Here is a 13,778-nt window from a genome sequence, read left to right as displayed (position 1 = left end):
GAGCATGGGTGTGAGACTGCAATACTCGAGACGGGAAAACGTGAGGAAGTTGAAATATATACACTCATATCCGGGGATATCATAAAAGAGGGAGCTCTTCAAGAAAACTGATCAGAAGGATGGTCAGGATATCCTATGGTTAGCCCCAGAGTAGGAAGCCGCCAGGTCCGGGGACGGCAACAAAGCCGAGCCCTACGTTGCGGGGCTTAGACCAGACCATGACTTTGTTGATGAGACACCGGATGCATGTGCGGAGTACAAAGGAATAGTTTCATCTTGACCGTCTTTTGATCAGGTTAAATCACCACATCTATTCACTTGAATCCAAGACTGCAGCCTAGACCGATTATCTAATGTCCAGCGCTAAAAATAGACTGCCGTTCTAGCGCTTGCCTCTGGATTGTGGACGCCAACCTTGATGTGCCATATCTCTTGTTTTTTACTATTCTTCAATAGTCTATGACATTTCAATTCCACCTTTACCCATTCTTTCAAGTAAACCCCCGATTTGGTATGACGTGGTAAAAAAACAAGCGGCAACCCGATATTACCACTAGGTAGAAACAAAACACGCCACGCGTCACCCGGAAACCCGCCCTCGGGGGCCGTGCCGTGGGCCCATCGCCGCGGTTCCCCCCCGATCTCTCGCTCGCTCCAGGCTTCCAGGCTCATCGGAATTGTAATCTGGCACCAACTCAATCCGAACCACACACAACCTCAACCATGGGTAGGTCTGAGGGCGACAATGTTTCCCCGAAAGACCGGGTGCTCTCGCCCCGGCACATCGAGGGCTTGATCGCTGCAGGACAGTCGATCGTCATCATCGACCGGAGAGTGCTTCGCATCGACGCGTTCATTCCGTACCATCCCGGCGGTCATAAACCGATCCAGCATCTGATCGGGAAAGATGCCTCGGATGAGGTCATGGTGTAGGCGTCCATTTCGGGCTGATGGGATGCATGGATAGATTCAGGCTAACACGTCGAATAGCTTCCATTCGGAGGAGATTCGAAAGCAGATGTTCCGGTACCAAATCGGTAGAATTGAGGGCCGGTGGCGGAATTTTGTACCGCCCATTCAGGGTGGTCGGTTTCGAGCTTCTGTGGAAGAGAAAGAGAAAGAGACAGATGAACAACAACAACAACAACATATCTATTCGGACGAAAAATTGCACAGTACCAATCACTCCGGCATTGAGCAAGATGACGGTCGCCTCGACCCCATATCGCCCGCAGTTACCGAGCTGAACACCAAAGAGGAACAGGCCTTCCTGGACAGCGAGACAAAAAAAGAAATCAGCCTGACCCTAACGCGCTACCCACCCCTGGACGAAGCCACGCAGGGCGAGATTATCGAGAAATACCGACGCCTCTATGACCAAATCCAAGCCGAAGGGCTGTATGACTGCAACTACATGGCATACGCGCGGGAATTCGGACGCTGCGCCCTGATCTTCGGGGTCATGCTATTCTTCCTGCACATTGAATGGTATTGCACCAGCGCAGTCTTCCTGGGCTTCTTCTGGTCGCAGTTGGTATTCTCCGCCCACGACGCAGGCCATATGGCCATCACGCACAACTTCACGATCGACAACCTCATCGGGATGACCATCGCGGCGCCAATCGGGGGCCTTTCGCTCGGGTGGTGGAAACGCACCCACAACGTGCACCACATCGTGACCAACGCCCCCGAGCACGACCCGGATAACCAACACCTGCCATTCTTCGCCGTGAACCACCGCTTCATGGGGAACATCATCTCGACCTACCACGAGCGCCTCCTGCCCTACGACAAGATCGCCAAGTTCCTCGTCCCCTACCAAGCCTACCTCTACTACCCGATCCTCGCCCTGGGCCGATTCAACCTCTACGTCCAGTCCTGGATCTTCCTGATCCAGGGACAGGGCCCCCGAAAGGGCATCGCGTGGTGGCACCGGTGGTTCGAAATCGTCGGCAATGTGATATTTTGGATTTGGTTCGGATACGGGCTCGTCTACCGGTCCATTCCCAGCGCGTGGAGCCGATTTCTCTTCGTGATGATCAGCCACATGGTCACCATGCCGCTCCATGTGCAATTCACCGTGTCGCATTTCGCCATGTCGACGATGGATCTGGGCCCGCATGAGTCGTTCGCGCAGCGCATGCTGCGCACCACCATGGATGTCGATTGTCCCGAGTGGTTGGATTTCATCCACGGGGGCTTGCAGTTCCAGGCTATCCATCATTTGTATCCCCGCGTCCCGAGACATAATCTGCGGCGCACGCAGAAGCTGGTGCTGGAGTTTTGCAGGGATGTCGGCATTCCGTATGCGTTGTATGGGTTTGTCGGCGGCAATAAGAAGGTCGTGGGGAGCTTGGCCGAGGTGAGTCGCCAGGCGGCTATTTTGGCAAAGTGTCAGCAGACGATTGCCGAACGGGGCGACTTGCTTCATGGTCGTTGAGGGAGAGGGGAGGCGGGGGGGGAGGTTTTACTGATTTTCTGAGTTGTCAGGATGAGTTGTACTGTTAGACGTAGATAGCATCGAGGTTCGAAGATTCTAATGTCGTAACTGGTTACTGGGTTGATAGACCAACCAGCATGGAAGAACGAAAAAATAACATGCTAAAAACTCTTCCCAAAGTGTGAATGCTGGATAGTCAGAATTTTTAAGGAATCAATAGGTCCTGCCTGATCTACCGACACCCCCCTGTTCCAACGACGCCCCCACCGACCCAAAAGGGCAAAATACGATCATGTGCTATATATAAAAAAAAAGGGTAGTATGTTAGAGGGCTAGGGTACATTTTAGGGCTTGCACCGGCCTGGATGCATGATCAGGCTAATGTACATATATCTGCCTGCACATAGCAAATGAAACCTGCGTGCCTGCGTACAATCAACATCAGGGTCCATGGTATAATAAACCTATCATAATCCCTGGATGATCCCTACCATGCACTGACTGGCACCGGTGGGCCGGCCCCCTCCCCCAACCCGGCAATCCGCGACCGCAGCGGCTCGGTCCGGTCCCTGCCCCCTGCCCCCTGCCTGGCGCGGCTCTCAGAGCTGACCGGATGGGGGGGGGGGGGGGATATATCCGGACCAGGGGTATCGACACGCCTTGATCCGGGGTTCTTGTCCCGGGGCGACAGGGGCAATCATTCTAGATAGAATAGAACCAACGACAGAACATGTTCCCAAGAAGTGGAGTCAATTGGGGCGACGATTGGGATTTCCTCACGGGGGTTCGGTTCGGTTCGAAACACGCGCTACAGCGGCGCGCTGGTGGCTTCTTCACCCCACGAACCACGATGCCGGGACCGATTGGCCTGGCTGGGTCGGCCAGACGCAGGGTCACACAGAACCCACAGTTTTAGGTTTGGCAGGACAGGCCATCCACCCAACGCAAAGAGTGGAAAATGGATCATGAGCTGACCGGGAGTCTGGATCATTCTCGCCCGCCTCCCCGACTCTTCTTCTTCTGTCGCGACTGGAATTCGGTGAGTGACTGTCCCTGCCAGCCAAGCCAGCCACCACGCCAAAGTCCAAAGTCTACGGTTCGCTACAGAGGGTTCCAGAATCCGAGGCAGTCAGTCAGAAAGGAGAGAGATGGAGAGGGATGGCGCAAATAGTATACAATCAGGCAATGTCGCACCAGCACTCCAATACTTACCTGTTCGACGGACAGACCCCGCCCGATTCTCTCCTCCATCCATGCAGGATGCAGGGTGATAACACCATCCGCTCCCTGAGCACTGTGAGTAGACAGTGTTGACGTTTAAACGAGGCGGATTATCTGAGTCAATCGGCCGGTGAATCATCTAGGTAAGTGGTTGGGATTAGAATGGAGAAGGGGGTCAGTAGATGAGGGGGAGTAGTGTTGCTCAAGCGCGAGGATGGAATAACTCGCAACCAGGGCTATGTGTTTTTCTTTCTTTTTTTTCTCTTTTCTTTTTCTCTCTTTCTCTTTCTCTCCTTTCCTTCTTACCAAGTTGTGGCGTTGAACTTTGACTCACCTGCACGATTTACGCGACATTTAAGGGATTTACTTAGGTACTTTGTATCAGATAGGTTCCTGCTTCACCGAAGGAAAGCGCCCATATATCTAGGTAGGAACCCAGCTGGCACGGATAGCACGCTGAGTGAGGCTAATAATAGAACCTAGATTGAATTGAATTGCATTAAATTGCATTAAATTGAAAAAAAAAAAATGAACTTGACGCGAATAAGACAGTGAAGAATGATGCATACAGGCTACAGGCTACTCACTGTCTACGAGGGAATGAATAGAGCTGGACCAGAGAAACCACAACGTGAGCGAGAGAAAATAGCAAATTTGGCAATTTAGATATAGCAAACAAACAAACAAACAAAGGTCATCGTCTCCGTCGACATGACAAACCCCCTACAGCAGCACACTCCCTGACTTGACCTGCCACTCCCCGTCACGCGCCAGAATCCCGTGCTCTATTTCCGAACGCGCCATATCCTTATCCTCGTACTCTGAGTCGGACTCCTGGTCGCTCGTGGAGTCAGTTTCCCGGTGCTCGGTAAACACCTCCGCCCGGAGGACCTGCTCGGGGACACTGGGCCCCATACCTCGCGCCGGTGTGTCCGTGATGCAGAGCCCCGGTGACACGAGGAGGAGGACCTGGCCCCCCTTGACAGGCGCGGTGAGGGGGGCGTCCGGCGTAAAGCTGAAATGGTGCACATGGGGTTTGACCGCACCCGACGCCGGATTGAACGTCGAAAGCTCCGGCAGCCGGTCCACCCGCAGGTTTGCGTTCATCCCGCCCAGGGCCATGAGGCTGGCTTTCGCTGCAAGCTGCATGATGTGGCTTAGGGAGCTGCGGCGCGCCCTCTCCACGTCGGGGTCCGTCACCCCCTCGAGCACCAGCTGGAAGACCTCGCGCCCCAGGAGCTCGTCCGTGAGGGCGTCCACCAGTGCCGCGTTGTGTTTGTGGGTGGCATTGCCCAGCTCGTTGGCCCGGAGGTTCATGCATGAGTACCGGGAGAGATTGCAGAGGGCGACGGTGTGCGACTTCCACCAGGCCGCATCCCGGGGGCTCCCTGGGCAGATTTCGAGTCAGCGACCGCCTCCACGACACGGACGGAGAGGGGAAAGGGGGGAGGAAGACATGACCGCTCACCGATGTAGAACCGCTCGTAGAGATACTCGAGACGCTTGTAGAAGTCCGCATCTCCGCCCTGATCCGCCGCGTCGCTCCTCGCGTCCAGAGACCAGAACGGACGGTCGATCAGCCTGGCGAAGATGTGCTTGAAGATCATCGACTCGCCGAGAACATGTCCTGTAAACAACTGGGCGCCAGTGGGGAGGCGGGCATAAAGATGATCCCAGTCCTCTTGGACACACTGCCCGTCCAGGCTGGTAATAATCGCGCGTTTCTGATCGGGCGACAGGGCCGTCAGGTCCTCCCGCCCGAACTGACCGGCCCAGTGAAATACTAGAGTCTTGAGTACCTTGAAATGGTCCCTGAGCTGGCCAGGACTGCTCCGAAACCCGTTGCAGCCTCGGTACATTTCTTCAAAGTCCATCATCATTTCCTTGTAGCCTTCGTGCAGGCTGAAGTACATCCGCGGACTCAGGCGTCTCTCCTCTTTCTGCGCTGAGGTGGGCGGGGCTTTGCGCTTGCGGTCCTCTTGATCTGGGGGTCTGGCCGTGACGGCGTCGGCGGGAGCCTTTGGGGGCATCGGGTGGTCTTGCTGGCCCTTCTTGTCCTTCTTGTCCTTCTTGGCCTTGCGGGAGCGAGTGTTGACCATGATGGATTGGATATACTGAGCAGTAGGCGAGATATAGAGAAAAGTATAGAGAGAATGAAGTAGAGAGAAGTGGAGAAGTAAGAGAAGTAAGAGAAGTAAGAGAAGTAAGAGAAGTAAGAGAAGTAAGAGAAGTAAAGAGGAAAGGGAGCAAAACTGGAGAAGAGGAGAAAGAGGGGGGGGGTGTTACCATTCACCCTTCCTGCTGCCCTTCCTTTGGCTCGCGCATTTGACTTTTCTTTGTCTCGGATGGCGGTCTTTGTCGGTGGTGGCGGGAGAGGTTCCCAACTTAGGGCATGGATCCAGACGTCGTGGATTGAGACACGCGGGCTGAGACAGGGTCACTGCGATGCGATACATGTACTGCATGCACCACGAAAAGGAGAAGAGGAGGAGGAGGAGGAGGAGGAGGAGGAGGAGGAGGAGGAGGAGGCCATAGGTAATATAAGAGAGAGAGGATCCAACCTGATGTATCTTGCGTCCTCTCTACACTCCAACCTATCTATATCACCCTAACCCAGTGCACCCTATTCATCCATTTATTCCATTTATTCACCCATCTGTGTAGCATCCTCAACAAAATGCAGAAATACATGGACCGCTGGACCGTGGGTATCGATTTTGGGGCGACGAAAACCGGTACGTCAAAGTTGACCTCCGGGCTCAGATCTACCCCCAGCAGCTAACTCGGGCATTCGTCCACAGTCCTAACGTACAAAGCACCGGGGGAAGAGGATATAATTGATTGGAATCACCCGAGCCACCCCTCCATCATCCCCATCCCCTCGTCAATTGCCTACGGGGACAACGGTGCTCAAGCCTGGGGGCACGACATCGGGACGGATATGCCGGCGCACAGGTTCACCAAACTCCTCCTTGACGACCTTCGCGCCTTTGACCCGGCGGATCAGCGTAGGATCAAGGCTATGGTGGGTGCCAGATCTTTGGATCTCCCCCCCGGCACGAATTGCACCATCGTGGTGGGACACTATCTCCGCCAGCTGCGACAGACCTTTGAGGAAGCGATGAGAGTTCAATGGCATCTCCCGTGCCTCCCTCCATTTGACTGGTGGTTCACGCTGCCGGTTAACTGGAGCTTTGAGGCCGAAATAAATATGCGCACTGCAGTAGAAGCCGCTGGCTTCTATGAACGGCCGGTCGATACGGTGCACTTCCTGTCGGAGGCGGAGGCGGCCATGGCCTTCGTGGCCTCCCACCAGCCCGGTATCCAAGTGAGTTCTGGAGCTCTTACTCGCATTACCGGCGACGCACAGCTTGCTGACATCTGGGATAGCAGGTGGGCGAAACAGTGATGGTATCTGACAACGGAGGTGCTACCATAGTGAGCTCCCCCTCCGAGATGGGCAGAGCCACCGGCTGACTCGTGCTAACTTTCCAGGACATCGGCACCTTTCTTGGTTGATGGGGGTGGGCCCCCTGGCCGTCCGCCAGCTCACGATGGTAACCGGTATGTGCCTGGGCCTTGCAGAGATCCTGGTCGGATCTCCCCGGAGAAGACTAACCGGCGTCTAGGGATCATGGGCGGCGGCATCGCAATAGACCTCAATCTCTATGATTATCTTGTCAAAAATATTAGAATGCCTATTCCCCGAGTTGATACAGTTATACGCGCTAAGAAGCAGTTCATTGATCCCGAGATGCCCATCTGTCTGGCGGTGCCAGGGGGCGTCTACAACACAAGGAATCAGGCACGCGCCCAGTCTCTTCTCCCGGGCTGAGTTGTGGGCAACGCCATTAATCGCATTGTCGAGATCATTGTGCAGTCTATCACGGCCCAGCTTATACAGGTTGGCGAGCGGAAGCTGCCGCCAATATGCATTCTGGTCCTTGTGGGCGGCCTCAGCCGGAGTTGCTATATTCGAGACAGAATCACCCAGCACATCCAGCAGCTCGACCACGAGATTGAGACGATTGTGGGAAAAGACCCGTAGGTCCTCCCTTATTCTACTCTCACACTCACTTCCGACTTTTCTGCTTATCTGCTTTGTCCCAGAATCCTAGCGGTCGGGCGCGGGGCAACGCTCCGGGGTGTGGCAGGCATCACCCCTCAGGTGTACGATAGCCTGCACCACTACGCCCTGGCTGTCCCCACACGAGGGGCGGACAACGACCAGGCGTACGCCTCGTCCCGCCATCCCGTCATCACCCCGGGGAGGAGGTACGTTAGCGGGCAGAGAGGGAGCTTCGTCGCCGAAATGCGCTTCGATGAAAGGGATGTAGTGAGACTGGGGGTCCTCAGATGGACCGACGAGCCAGGTGAGTTGATAGTCGATCTCTCCAGCGCCTCGCGGAGGCCCCTCCTCCCCCCAGATGCCGCTGACCGCGCTCCTCGATCATATAGGCGCGGGCTGGATAGCCGAGTTCACATGTGACCTGTCGGAGATCAACCTCAGCTACCTCAACTGTTCCCGTACGAGGGGTGTGACGATCTATCGCCTCGACATCCAGGTGCAGTGGGAGATCGTGGTGACCATTCGGCGGGCCTTGCGGTGGGTCGTGAGGGCCCATGGGATAGAAGTGGCGCGTAAGATACATCCTATCGAGGGCTTACGCCCTGTGCAAGATTGAGGGGGGAGTGGTTGTTGTGGGTCAGGTCGGTATATACCAGATAGATTGTTATATATTTCGGTTACGCTTCCTTCATTCCATCCCGCGCTTTGTAGACCCCGTGTATCCCTCGTAGTGGCCTGACAACCTCCATCCGCCGGACGCAGTGGGTCCCTGGTCGCGGAAGACACGCAGTCCAAAGGTCTGGTCGGGGAAGGAGGCCATCTCCCTCGAACATGGGTCCCAGTGGTAGGGGCAGGAATCAAGATAGTTGGTGGTGGGGTGGTAGAGAGGTGGAGAGGTGGAGAGGAAAGAGGAAAGAGAGAGGATAATCATGCCACATCTTCCGCCTTCCTGTCTGGCGATAGCCCGCCGGCAGAATGATACGATACCGTTTTGATACATAGACTAGGCCCAGTTAGGAAGGTAGTTCTATGCGCGGCCAGCCAGGCTAATTGTCAAATCCAGTATCATTCAGTATCACAACTACTTAGGTGTCTGAACACCTTTTTAGCTGAGTGGTCGTTTTGATCTATTACTAATACTATCGCGCGCAGGCTGACAGGCAGATAGAATATCTCAATTCTATGATATTTTCTTACTGACCGTAACTTTCAGGTGTCATCTTGCCCTTTGTAGAAGGCGGTGGGCGAAGAGGTGTGGCTGTAGCGGTCGGACGTGAAGCCCAGTCATATAATTAATACTCCGTACCAGGGCTGCAGTTGGTTGGCTCTAATCAGTTTTAACTAGTATATTTACTTCATCCACAGTATATTAATCTGTATCGATAACCTGGTACGACGGAGTAATCACCAGTTAAGAATGATAGTGGGATTCAAGGACTGACTAGACAGTCGCCTCAAAACTCGCCAGTCGCCCGTCCACATCGCCACACAGCAGTCACACAGCGTTCTTTTCTCTTCGCTCACATTCCCCTGCTGCCTCCAACGAACACAGAGATATGCCCGCGAGTCAGACAAGCCTTATGTGATGAGGAGGGCACGTTCCGAACCGTCTCAATCACGCTATCAGCCCATAGATATGTGCAAACCCAAAAGCCCAACGCATTACTCGCACCCCTGTCAGAAACGCACCAGTCACTGAATGCTTGATAGCAACGTGCAGGCTCTCTTGCTGGTAGGGCTGTCCAAGCCCGGCGGACGGAATCCACGGGTCCATGCACGTGGAGAAGAGGTCGCCGCTGATTGGCCCTCAGGCGCCAAGCTTTACAGTATCCGCCAATCACAGCCGTGAATGATAAGGCGCGAGGGAATCTTATCAAGTCATCTCCGAGAGACGCGGATTGGCCGGGCTGCTTGTAGGGCCATGTAACCATGCGTGTCACAAGTCCTATTAAAGCCTTCCCTCGTGCTCCTGTGAGTTGAGTTTTGCCAGGCTGGCTTTTTTTTTTGGATTCTGTTTCACGCATTCTTGTCCTTTTTTGCTCGTCAAGATGTCTGCGGAGAAGACACTTCGCGATCCCCAGGCCAAGGATGATGGCCTGCAGGTGCAGGCCGTGGACACGTTCGAGTCCGATCCTTCGGCTGAAGTCGCACAGAAACGGCAGAGTCTGTCGGATTACTTGACGATTGTGAGTTGCCCCCTGCCGGATTTTACTGTTAGCAGATCTGTATTCGATCCTTTCTGACTGGACTGTCTTAGCTCGCTAGTGGATTCGCCCTCATTAGCGATGGATACCAGAACAACCTCATGTACTTTCCCTTTGCCGATGCCATCAAATCGAATCGACCGCGCTAACGCTGCTCAGGACAATGGCCAATGTTCTCCTCAAGAAGGAATACCCTAAGCAGTACACCTCGATCGTTTCCACCCGCGTATCCAACGCCCTGCTTGTGGGAGAGGTGATCGGTCAGATCGTGGTCGGGTACGCACACAACCACTGTCCTTCATTCTTCACGATAATTTAACTGATGAGCCCTCTGCCTTCCAGTCTTACCTGCGACTACATGGGCCGTAAAGCCGCCATGGTCTTCACCACATTGATGATCGTCTTCGGAGGCATTCTGGCCACCGCCGCGCACGGCGCCACCATCAGCGGCATGTTCTGGATGCTGACGGTGTCTCGAGGAATCATCGGTTTCGGTACGAGCGACTCCCCCGCCCACAATATGTACAAGTACTAACCATCCCCAGGAACCGGTGGTGAATATCCCGCGTCGTCGGTATCTGCGTCCGAAACAGCCAACGACTTGGCCCTGAAGAAGCGTGGTCCCGCCTTCATCATGGTGACCAACTTCCCTCTGTCATTCGGTGGTCCGTTCGCCGTACTGGTCTTCTTGATCGTATTCTCCGCCTGTGGACAAGCCCACTACAGCACCGTATGGCGCGTGTGCTTCGGTATCGGCTGCATCTGGCCGCTATCCGTGTTCTACTTCCGGTGGCGCATGCTGAACTCGGCCCTCTACCGCCGAGGTGCCATGAAAAAGCAGGTCCCATACGGTCTAGTCATCCGCTACTACTGGAAGTCTCTCATCGGGACCTGCGGTGCCTGGTTCCTATACGGTACGCCCCTCCCCCCTCTCCCTTCCCCTCCCCTCCCCCCTGCAAACCCCAGCCCTAACCCATCCCCCGCCCGCCCTCTCCAGACTTTGTCACCTTCCCCAACGGCGTCTTCTCCGGAACGATCATCGACTCCGTCGTCAAAGACAGCTCGATCCTCAAAACCGGCGAATGGCAACTACTTCTCGGGGCGATCTCCCTACCGGGCGTGTTCCTGGGCGCGCTCCTGTGCAACAAGCTCGGCCGGAAGAACGTCATGATGATTGGCTTCAGCGGCTACCTGATCTTCGGGCTGATCATCGGCTGCGCCTACGAGCGCATCACCAAGATCATCCCCCTGTTCGTGGTCTTCTACGGCCTGATGCAGAGCTCCGGCAACTTCGGCCCCGGGAACATGCTGGGTCTGCTGTCGTCGGAGCTGTACGCGACCGGCGTGCGAGGCACCTGCTACGGGCTTTCTGCGGCGGTGGGGAAGGCCGGGGCCGCGATCGGCACGCAGGCGTTCACCCCCATCGAGGACAATCTGGGCAAGAACTGGACGTTTATTATTGCCGCGATCTGTGGGGTCGTGGGCATTGCGGTCACGTATTTCTTTGTGCCGGATATTTCGGGCGAGGATCTCAGGGTTAGGGATGAGGAGTTCCGCAGGTATCTTGTCTCGAGGGGGTGGGAGGGCGATATGGGTGAGGATGAGTTGAGGGCTGCGGCGGGAGAGGGCATTTCGTCTGCGATTGGGGAGAAGTAGATGGGTGGTTGGCTTTTGAGGGGTGAGTTTAGGATACCTACCTACCTTGCGAGATGGGGTTGGGGCTTGGTGGCCTCGTATGTGTTTATGATTATGATTGACTGAGAGGGTTTTGGATTTAAAAGCTGGAGCTGTACGAATCTTCTGTGAACAGTTACGCTAATGTCTAATTTTGATTTTATGATGAGCGTCTAGGAAGTGACTGTGGGTAGAATACTAGATAATACTTAGTATCTGGACGAGGTTTTAAAATGCTAAGCGGATGCTAGAAAACGCACCTGCCACATTTACCAACATTACCAGTGCTACCTACCTGGTATGTGTTACAGAATTTGACTGCCCGTCCGGATTTTAGTCCCATTTCAACATACTGACCAATGTCAAGATGCTGCTTCCCATCAATAAATACGACGCGTGCCGCTTCTAAGCCATCAATCAGACCAAGGAGGGGCTCGCAAAGCATGAAATTTCTTCCATGACCCTGACAATATTGCAACACACGATCTCGCGAGATCCCGACCTTTTAACTCATCAGTTTGCGCAGAGATGCCGAATCTCGCCAGCCCAGCTAACCAACAACCCGTGGACGGAAACACATACAGTTCCATAATGGATATACAAAAGTGATAACATGCTACAAAGCTGCATTATTGGCACCAAGGGGGGCAATTCGACTATTCACCAAAGGACAAGTCCCGTGCGATGGAGGACCACCACGGCAAAAGGAGAACTTCCCACCTGGTCTCCCAGTGGTATCCTATCCTACATGACCAACACCGTGACTGACGATAATCTGGATCTCAGCATTCACTTCCAGATAGAATTCATGCTCCAAGGTATCGACGCAATATCACCAAGAGAGGAAAATGAATACCGAACCCAACCGCCCCTCCGCCAAAAGACACCCATCACCCTCCTAACGGACATATTCCCAACAGCATGGTACGCGCTGGACTGCGCGGGCTTCCAATCCGGCGACACGGTGGCCATCTTCGGCGCGGGCCCCGTAGGCCTCCTATGCGCCTACGCGGCACTCTTCCGCGGCGCCAGCCGCGTCTACTCAATCGACTACGTGCCCGCCCGACTCTCCAAAGCAGCCTCCATCGGGGCAATCCCCATCGACTTCACCGACGCCATCGACCCCCGTCACGCAGATCCTGGCGCGAGAGCCCCGCGGCGTGCGCCGCAGCTGCGACTGCGTCGGCCTCGAGGCCGAGGAGAGCGTCGTCCTGAACAACTGCGTCCGGGTCACCGAGCCGACGGGCGGGATCGGGTTTATCGGGGAGTATGTGCCTGCGCCGAAGGGGCCGGCGCCCGGGGTGCCGTTGGCGAATGCCGCCGAGGGGGTGTTTCCGGTGCTGGTGGGCGAGTTGTGGGTGAAGGCGCTGAGTTTGAAGGGTGGTGGGGCGGAGATTCATAGCTTGCAGCCGTTTTTGAGGGATTTGGTGGAGAGTGGGAAGGTTAAGCCGAGTTTTGTCGTCGATGAGGTGTTGGATGGTTTGGAGGATGTGCCGGAGGCGTATCGCAGGTTTGAGAAGAGGGAGTTTGTGAAGGCGGTGGTGCAGTTGGGGAAGGGGAAGGGGGTTTAGGCTGGGTGGATATGTTTGGTTTGGGATGTGGGGGATGGGGAGAGGAAGATGGGGGCAACAAGCGCTCCCCAAGGTCAGTCTAAGCGAATGATATGCCGTGTCGAATTTGGTGGGTCGTAAGTGTGAGGGACTCACCTTTACTGGTATCTATGTCTACGGTATAAGTGGATTGAGTTTGTTTTAATGAACCAATTCGAATTGCAGTATGAAGGTGTATAGAAAGGGCGTACAGAAAGGGAGCCCTCCCATTTGGGTAACGGCCAAGGAAAAAGCTCCTACCCGGGCTTGGGCCTGTGTAGGTAAAAACCTTAGCCAGGGTGAACAGAACAGCCCGCAAAGAGGAGGCGGAGGAGGAAAGAGAGGAGGTGGAGGAGGTGGAGGGAGAAAAGAATGAGGAGAGGAGGGAGGGAGGAGAGGAGGGAGAAGGAGTAGGAGGTAGAGGGGAGGTAGAAGACGAGGAAGAGGAAGAAGAGGAGGCAGAGGAGAGGCTTTTGATGAGGAGGAGGAATAGGAGGAGGCGGAGGAGAGGCGGAGGAGGAGAGAGAAAGAGGAGAGAGAAAGAGGAGAGAAGGGAGAGGAGAAAAGGAGGAGGAGAAAAG

General features: G+C 54.9%; 5 protein-coding genes across 5 annotated transcripts; 4 read left to right on the top strand and 1 right to left on the bottom strand.

Annotated features, from left to right (window-relative positions):
* Positions 1–4: 4 nt before the first annotated feature.
* Positions 5–2,440, top strand: BO70DRAFT_401383 (fatty acid desaturase; the record flags this gene model as incomplete). Its single annotated transcript, XM_025546977.1, has 3 exons — positions 5–40; positions 562–929; positions 991–2,440. The coding sequence occupies 3 exons, from the start codon at positions 5–7 to the stop codon at positions 2,438–2,440; spliced, it is 1,854 nt and encodes a 617-aa protein (XP_025394224.1).
* Positions 2,441–4,384: 1,944 nt separating this feature from the next.
* Positions 4,385–5,520, bottom strand: BO70DRAFT_347131 (uncharacterized protein; the record flags this gene model as incomplete). The annotated part of the gene is made up of 2 exons (XM_025541575.1): positions 4,385–5,049; positions 5,130–5,520. 2 exons carry the CDS (start codon positions 5,518–5,520, stop codon positions 4,385–4,387), a joined length of 1,056 nt encoding a protein of 351 aa, XP_025394223.1.
* Positions 5,521–6,338: 818 nt separating this feature from the next.
* On the top strand, positions 6,339–8,599 carry BO70DRAFT_433607 (Hsp70 family protein; the record flags this gene model as incomplete). Its single annotated transcript, XM_025548422.1, has 8 exons — positions 6,339–6,396; positions 6,463–6,989; positions 7,052–7,088; positions 7,157–7,225; positions 7,291–7,425; positions 7,498–7,705; positions 7,772–8,034; positions 8,120–8,599. The coding sequence occupies 8 exons, from the start codon at positions 6,339–6,341 to the stop codon at positions 8,344–8,346; spliced, it is 1,524 nt and encodes a 507-aa protein (XP_025394222.1). The 3' UTR covers positions 8,347–8,599.
* A 1,146-nt stretch (positions 8,600–9,745) lies between these two features.
* On the top strand, positions 9,746–11,590 carry BO70DRAFT_421992 (MFS general substrate transporter; the record flags this gene model as incomplete). Its single annotated transcript, XM_025547542.1, has 6 exons — positions 9,746–9,916; positions 9,988–10,037; positions 10,094–10,210; positions 10,277–10,428; positions 10,480–10,848; positions 10,932–11,590. The coding sequence occupies exons 1-6, from the start codon at positions 9,779–9,781 to the stop codon at positions 11,588–11,590; spliced, it is 1,485 nt and encodes a 494-aa protein (XP_025394221.1). The 5' UTR covers positions 9,746–9,778.
* A 631-nt stretch (positions 11,591–12,221) lies between these two features.
* Positions 12,222–13,179, top strand: BO70DRAFT_401379 (uncharacterized protein; the record flags this gene model as incomplete). The annotated part of the gene is made up of 2 exons (XM_025546976.1): positions 12,222–12,662; positions 12,745–13,179. The coding sequence occupies 2 exons, from the start codon at positions 12,222–12,224 to the stop codon at positions 13,177–13,179; spliced, it is 876 nt and encodes a 291-aa protein (XP_025394220.1).
* Positions 13,180–13,778: the final 599 nt, after the last annotated feature.

Source organism: Aspergillus heteromorphus (assembly GCF_003184545.1).
Source record: "Aspergillus heteromorphus CBS 117.55 chromosome Unknown BO70scaffold_66, whole genome shotgun sequence".
NCBI classification, from domain to species: Eukaryota; Fungi; Ascomycota; class Eurotiomycetes; order Eurotiales; family Aspergillaceae; genus Aspergillus; species Aspergillus heteromorphus.
The sequence above is the reverse complement of the archived record's forward strand: the minus strand, read 5'-3'. Positions and strand labels throughout refer to the sequence as shown.